Genomic DNA, 11,300 nt, shown 5'->3' with positions numbered 1-11,300 from the left:
CCTCTTCCTCTCCCCTCTCTCTCCCTCTCCCTCTCCCTCTATTCTCCCTCTACCTCTATTTTCCCTTTCCCTCTATTCTCCCTTTCCCTCTCCTTCTCCCCTCTCTCTCTCTCCCTCTCTCCCTCTCCCTCTCCCTGTATTCTCCCTCTCCCTGTATTCTCCCTTTCCCTCTCCTTCTCCCCTCTCTCTCCCTCTCCTCTCTCTCTCTCCCTCTCTCCCTCTCCCTCCTCCTCCTCCTTCTCTTTGTTTTTCTCTGTGTCTTTCAAAAATTTGTGTTAATGAGTGTAATAATGACAGAAGATTCAATTTCATTTTTGGTTGTGGTATAATCAGTAGTTTCTAATATTATATTTAAAAAAGTTAAAATGGCATGTAGTAGATGCTTAATAAATTTTTTTGACTGCTGACTGACACTAGATGACAGCTAAAATACTTAAGACATTAAAGAGAATTAACATTAAAGATTTGAAAATATTGTACAATATTTTAATTTTATGAAAACATATCAAAATGATTTCACAATTTGGGGCTGATATAAGCTTATTCTGGCTACCATTTTAAATTTAGAAAGCCTTTGTCAGTTTCCTAGACATATAAAAGGATGTAAATGGTATTGCAGTGACACCCAGTGGCTGGATTTGTTAATTGTGTGCTTACTTTATTAACATTTTCCTAAATGATTTTCTTTTCAGGCTCTCTTACCTTATGAATGCTCAGGGGGATAAATTCAAAGTTTCAAAGAGATTTAGTTTTTCTAAGAAAAATCAGGAGCCAGGGTATTTATTATATACATTCCCACCAGCAATCAGCAGAAGCAGATTCATTTTCTATTCTCGGGGAACAAGGGGAAACTCTATGGCATTAGTCTTTATTCTTGGAAATGTCTTTTCATCTTTGAACCTACAATTGGTACTTGTGGGGTTCTTCAGCGCTAAGGCCCCAGATCAACAATGAAAATAATGCAGATCACTTGTCTGGATGTTATTGATGGAATCAGACATAATTCTTAATCCAGTTTCAGGAAGACTGGGGAGTTCTGGACAAAACAAAGCATTCTTAAATTTTGACATTGACTCTTCCCATGCGCCACTATCTGTATTTTTCGTTACCCATCCATCCTCAGAAAGCTCCTCTGTGACAGGGACAATCATCATAGATTATTTTGATGAGCAGAATCAGTGGAGAACCAATTAGGAGCGAGAGTGGCTTAGTATCAGTAAGGGTCTATATGTGGAAGGGAAGAGAAGAAGAGGGGACAGCAGGAATAGAAATATGATAATTTTGGATTTTCCTAATGCATATTTTTTCTTCATTATTTCAACAATTTGGTCTATATTGAAAAATTGTAGTCTCAGCACGCCAAATATTTAGAATTATTAGCAACTTTTGAAAGAGAAGCAATGTAATGAAACAGATGGTAAGCCAGTCTGAGAATCAAGACTCCCAGGGGGGTCTAGGTGGTACGGTAGACAGAGTGCTGGGCATGGAGTCGGGAAGATTCATCTATCCGAGTTCAAATCTGGCCTCAGACACTTTCAGGCTGGGTGACCCTGGACAAGTCACTTAATCCTGTTTGCCTCAGTTTCCTCACTTGTCAAATGAGCTGGAGGAAGAAATGGCAAACTATGTCAGTATATATTGGCCAAGAAAACCCCAAATGGGGTCTCAAAGAGTTGGACACGACTGAAACAATTGAATCATAAAAACAACATGGTTTAAGTCGTTAAAATTTTCTTTGCTAGGTATTGGCTGTGGGACTTTAGACAAGTCACTCAAAGGCTGCTCTTTAAGACTGTATTTCAAGATAGCACTGATCTGCTTTGGTTTGGGGGAGGTGAAGATTCTCTCCTGGGAATTTCCTAAACCAGTGAAATTTCAGGTTTGGACCATTTAGGGTTTGCTAAGTTTTGTTAAAAATACCGAATCATTTATGTTTTTCCCACAGGCCTTGGAATTCTTGCTCTGGGCAAGTATTTGTATGGAATCCTCTATACCCCTCTTAGCAGTAAGCTATCTCACTTGGAGAGCTACCCTTTATACAGCTGTTTGCCAGTGCTACTATGACTGCCATGCTGGAATGCAGGGAGAGGTAACTGGTTTTCCCTTATTCATCCCAATAAAACTAACTCTCAAAAAGGCGTACACAGGGTAGCTAGGTGGCACAATGGGTAGAGTGCCAGGTCTCTAAAGTCAGGAGGTCCTGGGTTCAGATTTGATCTCAGACACTTCCTAGCTGTGTGACTCTGGGCAAGTCATTTAACTCCAGCTGACTAGCCTTTACTGCTCTTTTACCTGGGAACTGATAATTATATTGATTCTAATACAGAAGTCAAGGGTTTAAAAACAAAAACAAGGCAATCACAACATGCTTGAGATTTATTTCTTGAAATCACATTTACTTCCTTGGAAGTATGAATCAAAAACATTTTTTAGATCTTAATTTAGGTAAAAACTACCTGACTTCCTTATCTCCCTCAATCCTTCTCCTCTCATCCATCTTGTTTACCTTGGGTTCTTTATTTTGTCCCATCTCCCTGGATTCTGAGGATTTAGATTAGGGCTAAAACTACCTGTTTGACTTTGGATAAGTCCCATAGCTTTTCTCTGCCTCAAGTTCCTCATCTATGAAATGAGTTTAGCTAGATCCTTTTTGCATTTTTTTTTTTGCAATAACAATTTGCAATTTTGGAGTCTAGTATCCTTTCTTTTCTTTCTTCCATCCCTTATTTTATTTTCTATGCTTTGGGGAGCTAAATAGCAGGAGTGGCAAGATTACTAGTCTTGGGGTCAGTAGATCTGGGTTTATATCTCATCTAGGACACAGATCAGCTAGCTCTGTGACTTTGGGGAAGTCTTTTAATTCCCCTGAGCATTAGTTTTCTTATCTGCTGACAATTCCATTATGTCAATGGGAGATACTTTGGAAATCCTTAGTAATACTACATAAGTTGAGTTTTTTTATATTATTTTTTCCTTCTATTTTGGGGGGCTATTTTTAGTTTGTAGTTTGTAGTTGTTGAGTTGTTTTCAGTTGTGGCCAGCCCTTTGTGATCCCATTTGGGGTTTTCTTGGCGAAGATACTGGAATGGTTTGTCATTTCCTTCTCCAGATCATTTCACAGATGAGGAAACTGAGGCCAATAGGGTGAAGCAACTTGCTCAGGTTCACACAATTAGTAAGTGTCTGAGAACATATTTGAACTCAGGAAGATGAGTCTTCCTGACTCCAGACTTGGGCCTCTATTCACTGAGCCACCTGTTTTGTTTGTAATAGCTGCTTAATAAATGTTTGTTGAATTGAATTAAAGAGTCAAAGGAGCTAATCTACCTCCTAGTAAGGAGTACTTATTCTTGACTATAATATTTCCTTTTGGAAATTAGATTGTTTTTCTATAACTTTGTTAAATTTTTCATATGCATTAACTTCAGGACCACCAACTATTAAATGAGTTAAAAGGAGGTTGGGTAAATCTTCTGTGAAACCTTTGCAAAAATTGAAAAAGGAGTTCTTTTAAGATAACAGTCAACTTCAGCTTCTTGTATTTGTTGTTTGTTGTTTTTTTTAATTAAAAAATTGTTGGATGATTGTCTCTGGAAGATCTCAAATAATGATTAGCTGATCAGTTTCATGATAATACAGATTAAGGATAAGGTTTCATTCTGAATTCTGATTTAGACTTTGCAAGTACTTGGCAGATTTAACATATGTGATAGCTATCCTACTTTTTATATTGAAAAAATGTAATTGCTTTCAGAGAAGGAATAGCTCAGGCCTACATTATATTGAAAGTTGTCAATATCAGAAAAGAAATAGAAGAATCAAATGTGATTTCTCTCTTGAAAAATTGATCATCATTATGTTTCTATTATACATAATAACTTTTCAAAATTGTTTAATCCATAATAGATATTCGCTCGGCGAGGTTTGGGAAAAATTGATGATTTATTACACCTACAAGTAATGAGCATCACACCACCACAGGAGGAAGAAAGAAAAAAATTTCGAGAGGCCACCATCAAGGTATACAAAAGAAGTGAAATCAAAGAAACTTGCCTCATTTTCCCTTTGGCTAGGTATTTTTCAGTTGAAGTCACAGAGCACATTTGATTGTTATTTTTAATATGATTTACCCTGAGGCAGATGGCGGTGATGATCTTTAAGAGAGCAGTCTTTGAACCTCGAAGGAAGAATAAGTCTTATGTAAGAACAAAACTGAGGCTGAACCTACGGGAAGCACAGAATGTAAGTCTGGGATTGGAAGCTTTGGGAATCTTCCTGGATGTATGGCTAGAATATAGCTCTACATTTGAAAACAAGGGGGTAGCCAGGTGGCTAAGTGGATTGACTGAGAGCCTGATCTAGAGATGAGAGGCTTGGGGTTCAAGTGTGGCTTGGGGTTCAAGTGTGGCCTCAGATACTTCTTAGCTGTGTGACCCTGGGCAAGTCACTTAACTCCCATTTCCTAGCCTCTATGGCTCTTCTGTCTTGGAAACTATGCACAATATTGATTCTAAGATGAAAGGTAAGGGTTTAAAAAAAAAAAAAAGAATGACACAAACTCTACTTCCAGGGATTTTATATTCTCTGGTGGAAACTACCTATCTGGGTGTGTGTAGAGGTAATTTATCTATAGCTGGTTGTTAGCTTTGATTCTCTATTGGTGCTTGATAAGCACAAGTCCAAGGATGTGTGAAGTAGAAGAGAACCAATCAATTATTTTTTCCCATGTACTGTCAATAGGACCACCCAGGCTATATTGAGGAATTCACAATTTACCAAGGAGGCTTCATCATTGTTCAAAGTGTTCCTCAATGGGGGCCTTTACACTATGTGAAGGAAATAATGTCAGTGTCAATATAATATTGACATTGGAAAGGGGCCATGAGAAGTCTCAGAACGATGACTTGGTGGATCCATTATAGTACTTTGATTTGGGACAGATCAAATCTGGGCAGTGATGGGCAATGATTTGGAACTCTGACTCAGAGTAAGAGTGGAGGAATTGTTGGGAGTGAAGAGTTGGAGGAATTGTACAGTGCTTTGAACAATCCCAGCCTACTCTTTGGTTCAGAACCATACACACACACACACACACACACACACACACACACACACACGCACGCATACGCACACACACACACACACATATATATCATATATTAGATTCTTAAATGGAAGAGAAATTTAAACCCTTCCCTTTTGTCTTAGAATCAATACTGTGTAGTGGTTCCAAGAAAGAAGAATGGTAAGGATTAGGCAGTAGTGGTTAATTGACTTGCTCAAGGTCACATAGCTAGGAAGTGTCTGAAGCCATATTTGAACTCACTACCCCCCTGTCTCGACCTGGCTCTCTATCCAATGAGCCATGTAGTTACCACCTGAATCTAATTTTTTTTTAAACCCTTAACTTCTGCATATTGGCTCTTTGGTGGAAGAGTGGTAAGGGTGGGCAATGGGGGTCAAGTGACTTGCCCAGGGTCACACAGCTGGGAAGTGGCTGAGGCCGGGTTTGAACCTAGGACCTCCCGTCTCTAGGCCTGGCTCTCAATCCACTGAGCTACCCAGCTGCCCCCTTCAACCTAATATTTTTAATGCAGATGTTCATCCAATGATATTGCATGGCTATGAATTTTGGAACACACCCATCTCTAAGAATCATAGTAATGGTTTGTCCCAGAGGGCAATAGATGCATGAAGGTTTTCTTTTAGTATTATTGACATCATCCCGGTGTGGTTACATTATTTGTTGAGCAAAATTATCTGAAAATAGTTTATGCAAACTCTATGGATTATTTTAATTTAAAAGAATAATGTTCCTAATGTACAGCCACCAAATCTCAAAAGTGGTAGAGTTCTCAAGGGATCATCTGCTCTAACCCCCAGTGTAAGAGAGTCTCTTTATAACATACTGGCAAGTAGTCTTCTAATGGAGAGGAACCTATCATCTCCTGAAACAGACAATTTTATTTTGAAATAGCTTTAATCAGTGGGAAGTTTTGCTAGCACCCAGCCTAAATTTACCTCTTTTAACCTTCTGCCCACTGCTTCTAATTCTGCTTTCTTGGACCAAACAGAACAAATTTAATTTCTTTTCCATGTGGTGACAACTTCAGGTACTTGAAGACAGTTTAACATTCCCCTTTTTCTTCTCCTAGGATTCCCCACCCCCAAGTTTTCTAATCATTAAATATTTCTAATGGTATGACCTTCTTCAGACACTCTCCAGTTTAGTGATGCCATTCCTGAAATGTGGTCCTCAGAACAGAGTTTAATACTCTACTTTTGTTTGACTTGGGGCAGCAGCACTATATAACTACCTTAATCAAATAAAATCTTGGATTTAGAGCTAAAAGGAATCTTTGAGGTCAATAAGACCAACCAACTAATTTTTCAGTCACCTGGCTAGTCAATGATCATTAAGCACTTAAAATGTGCCAAACCTTGTGCTAAACATTGGGAACACAAAGAGAAGCAAATGCAATTTCTGATATCTAGGGATTCACCTATAATAAAGGAGAAACTTGTAAATGAATAGGTAATACAAGATAGATATATACTTTAGTATGTTGTTTGATAATTAGGTAAGCAATAACAAAATTTCTTGATAGATTGGGAATAGGTGTAAGAGAGAGGAGTTGAGTGAGTTGTGGAATCTCTTTAAGTGAGAATGAAATCTCAAAGAGGAATGATGGGAAGAGAACTTTCCCAAGGAGCCTTGGGGAAAGTCATTTGAACCAATGGACTCACTCTTTGGGCTATCTGGATCAAGGAAGGTTGTCCAAGGACCGTTTTCTGAGAGTTGGAGAAGATCTAGTGAATTTATCTCTTGAAAACATCCTAGGGGGCAGTGGGGTGGTTCAATGGATTGGGAGCCAGGCCCAGAGATGGGAAGTCCTGGGTTCAAATCTGGCCTCAGATACTTCCTAGCTATGTGATCCTGGGCAAGTCACTTGCCCCCATTGCCTAGCCCTTACCACTCTTCTGCCTTAGAACCAATATACAGTATTGAGTCTAAGATGGAAGGAAAGGGTTAAAAAAAAAAAGAAAAAAAAATTCTAGCAGACAAAAAAAGAATAGTGGTGTTGCAATACTTCCCTTTCACCAGTAGTGGCAGGAGAGAGCAAAGGCTGAGTGGAGAAGTCAGTGAAGTTCTAACAAGCTGAAATTTCATCTGAGCAGCAGGAAAGAAATCTGACTTATTCCTCTCTTTTTATTAAGTTTATATTTTAGTATAGGATAGAAAGTTGATTTGGGGGATTAGATTAGTCAGAAAGAAGTTAGCCTTGACTTTTTGTCAAAGGAGAAGCAAGTCCCTTATGGGACAGATTTGGGGTTAGTTTTAGTTAAGATAAATTTAGGGAATTATATTTTCTAAGCCTTTCCAATTTCAATATCTCCAATTTCCTTTTCCTACCACTGTTCCTATAGAAGTAAATATAAATAAATAGGTTTTTATGGAAGATTCATCTCCAGTCAAGTCTTTTTAAGTACTGGTTCACCCAAGTCTCAACCACCAACCCCCAACAATGAATTCTGTTTATAGTCTATTAATAGGCTATTATATCTTCAACCTATAACTGATCTAACCCCCAAAATAACAATACATATATGTATGTATGTATGTATAGTAAGTTGGAAGTAATCTCAAAGGGAATTCATTAGTAGAGGGGAGGTTTCCTGTAGGAGATGAAAGTTGAGCTGAGTTTTGAGGAAACCCTTGGAAACTCAGATGTGGATATGAGTAAGAAGGACATTCTGGGAATGGGGGATAGCCAGTGAAAAGGTGCAGAGAAGCCTCTAATGAGAGTACTCTGCAAGAAGCAACTAGTCTGGCTAGATCAGAGCATATGAAGAGGGCTCCAGTGTAAAGTGACTGGGATAGGGTCCCTAGATGTGAAGAAAAAAAGCCAAAAAAGAGAGGTCCTGGAGGCAACAGAGAGCCATTGGAATGTATTGAGTGGAGGGTGTGTATATGACCTGATCTGATCTTAGGAAAATACTTTGGGAACTGAGTGGTAGATGGATTATAGTGAGGAGATATCAGAGGCAGGGGGATCAGTTAGAAAGGTATTATAACTGTCCAGCGATGGGCAATAAGTACCTACAGGAGGATATTTGCTATATAAATGGAAAGAAGGGATCTTATTAAAGAGATAATCTGAAGATAGATAAGACAATACTTATTAGTAGTTGTTTACAGGAGATGGGTGAGAGTGAGGAGTCCAGAACGAAACAATAAGACAGGTGAGTTTGGAGAGAGAGATAAATTCTACTTTGGATGTATTGAGTCTGTCCAGTTTGAGATGCCCAAGAGGTCATCGGATGTTGTTTTTTAGTCATTTTAGTTGTGTTTGATTCTCCATGACACCATTTGATATTTTCACAGTAAGGATACTGGAGTGGTTTTCCATTTCCTTCTCCAATTCATTTTATTGGTGAGGAAACTGAAACTAACAGGGACACTTAGCTAGTAGGTGTCTGAGACCAGATTTAAACTCATGTCTTGCTCTATCCAATGTGCCAACTAATTGCCCAGGTCATTGGATGTTTCTCTATCTCTGTGTGTCCATTCTAAGATAGATTGATCTGGGTATCATCTTTGTAGAGATGATGATTGAACTCACTGGAGCTGTCTAGGTAAGAATAATAGAGTGAAAAAGAGAAGAGAGCCTAGAGCAGAGCTTTGGGTATGACATAAATGACAATTCAGCAGGAGAGCCTGAGAAGGAGCAGTCAGATTGTTAGGAGGACCAGATGAGAGCTGTGCCATGAAATCATAGTTAAGAGAGAATGTTCAGGAAGAAAAGGTGATTAACAATTTCAAAAGCTGTACAGAGATTCAGTAGAAAGAAGACTGAGAAAAAGGCCTTAAGTCTGGCATTTAAGAGATAAACTAAGGCTAAAAGGGGTTAAGTGTCATTTAGGGTTACCCAGATGTTAAGAGTCTGAGGTAGGATTTGCACCCAAGTCTTCTGACATTCCTTGCACCATGCCTGAATTCTATTCCTGATATTGCTCATGATTTCCACTAGTTTTCTTGGTTGCTATACCACACCATTGACTAATAGCAAGTTTGCAATTAATGAGATGTCTTGGATATCACTAGTTCCACCTTCTGCATGAAACCTTTTTCACTATCCCTTAGATGCTAGTGCCTTCCCTCTGAGATGATCCCCAATTTATTCTCTTTATGTGTTGTTTGGCTGTAACACATGGCTAACATCTTCTAGGTCTTCCAGGAGTGAAGGATATCATTCATCTGGGCTTGATAATTTGAACTTATGAGCAGTGAGGGGCTCTTTTACAATCGCTTTAATTATTTTAGGTATTAACTGCTCATTAGCCATAATTCTTCTGGCCTTTCCTGTTGAAAGATGATTCACAATGGCAAAGACAAAAGCCAATAAAGGTTGAATATCTTTGCCTTTTCCAAATTGGCAGTTATTTTCCCCTTCACCTAGAGCAAGATCCTATCCTTTCTTGGATCACCCTCTTTTTCCTATTATAACATAAAAAAACCCCCAAACAAATCTTTGTTATTGTTCTTAATTTTTCTCTTCATTCTCATTTCATTCTAAGTCTTTGTACTCTTTTTTTTAAACCCTTACCTTTAGTCTTAGAATCAATATAATACAGAAGAATGGTAAGAGCTAGGCAATGGGGGTTAAGTGACTTGTTCAGGGTCACACAGCTAGGAAGTATCTGAGGCCAGATTTGAACACAGGACTTCCTATCTCTGGGTCTGACTCTCGAACCACCGAGTCACCCAGCTGCCCCCTAAGCCTTTGTACTCTTGACAAGTCTCGTGGGAGCATGTGCCATTTTTATATTGTAAGAAATAAAATTAATATAGAGTGATAAAATTAAAAATATCATGGTTTCAAAGGGTTTATTGAAAGCTATTTAGAAAAATGAAGCCACATGCCTGTTAAGATTTAGTTTAGTTAGTTTAAAATACATGGGCCCTGTTACCTCTTCCTCCCATCCTGGCTCTGCTCCAAATCATCAAAGAGAGTGAGCCAATCTCAGCACTCCCTATTTAACCTTCTGTTTATGTTATTAGGTAATTGCTTATGTCATTTACGTAAGCCATGAATCATGGGAAATGTAGTTTGAAAGAGATCTAAATGTCCACAGGAAGTTTAGATCAGGGACCTCAAAATTAGTTCAAGGACTCCCAAATTTCCAATATCACATTCCCCCATGATGATCTTTGGGGGCCTAGTCTCCCCAAGTGATCACTCTCCATAATCATCTTGTACTCACAAAGGTCTTCTAACTACAGTAGTTAGAGATAAGAGGGAAATGGAAGAGAGAGAAAGCAAAACCAATGTTTTGCTAGGCCCATTGACAAAAAGCCAATTAGGGGGCAGTCCCCTTTGGCACAAGTGTGTACATTCAAAACAAATGCTTTCAACTCCCCATAGTTCAATTAACTGCACCCCAAAGTTCATTCTGGATCTTCTTGATGCAGTGTAGGTTCTTCAGGCATTTTCATGGTGCCTTCTCCAAACAGGTTCCTTGTCTGGATTCTGGGGAGATGGCAAATTTCTTATCCTGAAAATACTCAATAAAGAGTTTAAACTTTACATTATAGATTATAACACATACATTCCCTTCTGAGGAGAATTATACATTCCCCCTGGAAATTACTCTCAAAATAATTAAATTTTACATTATAGATTATAATATAGACAATATGATTATAAAACATACACCCCCCCCCCCTCCTGAGGAGGGTTAAGGCCAACATCCAGATCAGCTAAGGTTACATGGCTGAGTTATGGGGTTGTATGAAATCAATTAGCAAAAAAAAAAAAATAAAATAAAAATAAAAATAAAAAGATCCAAAGAGAAAAATTAACTTGTGAATGAAATTTAAAATATCAAAGTCTTATGTGCAAAATGTAAGGAAAAATAAACTTATAACAGGTTCTTGAATCAAGGCCCAATTAATATAATTTCTATCCCACTAGTCTGTAGGACAAAATGCAGTAATATTGCACTTACCCATTGGCAGCCAAGACTACAGAAAGTTGCCATTCTATAAGAGAGAAAAGAGGCCTAGATTCATGTGCAAGGGAAGTGTCATTCCCTGGTCTGATTTACCTTCACTTTCAGGGATAGGGTGAGCCAGGATGATGGCCAACCTTCGGTACTTGACTGGCAGTGTAGTATGAAGCATCCTACGTCTTAACATATATTAACCTTCGCAACTTTGAGTCTTACACTAAGTGTAAGTCCTTAGTATTGGCATGGAAGTTGCTCAATCCCACCTGGATTGGTATGGTCTTTTTGAC

At 38.5% G+C, this 11,300-nt stretch overlaps 1 protein-coding gene across 1 annotated transcript in view; it reads left to right on the top strand.

The window, feature by feature from the left end:
- Positions 1 to 11,300, top strand: part of CFAP54 (cilia and flagella associated protein 54) — a 376,749-nt gene that overhangs the window by 21,022 nt on the left and 344,427 nt on the right. The window contains exons 6-8 of the mRNA XM_044679160.1: positions 1,946 to 2,089; positions 3,907 to 4,020; positions 4,141 to 4,242. Coding sequence (XP_044535095.1) covers positions 1,946 to 2,089; positions 3,907 to 4,020; positions 4,141 to 4,242 — 360 coding nt within the window. The remainder of the gene's footprint in view (positions 1 to 1,945; positions 2,090 to 3,906; positions 4,021 to 4,140; positions 4,243 to 11,300) is intronic.

Source organism: Gracilinanus agilis, chromosome 5 (assembly GCF_016433145.1).
Source record: "Gracilinanus agilis isolate LMUSP501 chromosome 5, AgileGrace, whole genome shotgun sequence".
NCBI classification, from domain to species: Eukaryota; Metazoa; Chordata; class Mammalia; order Didelphimorphia; family Didelphidae; genus Gracilinanus; species Gracilinanus agilis.
This window is presented reverse-complemented; position numbering and strand designations above follow the sequence as displayed.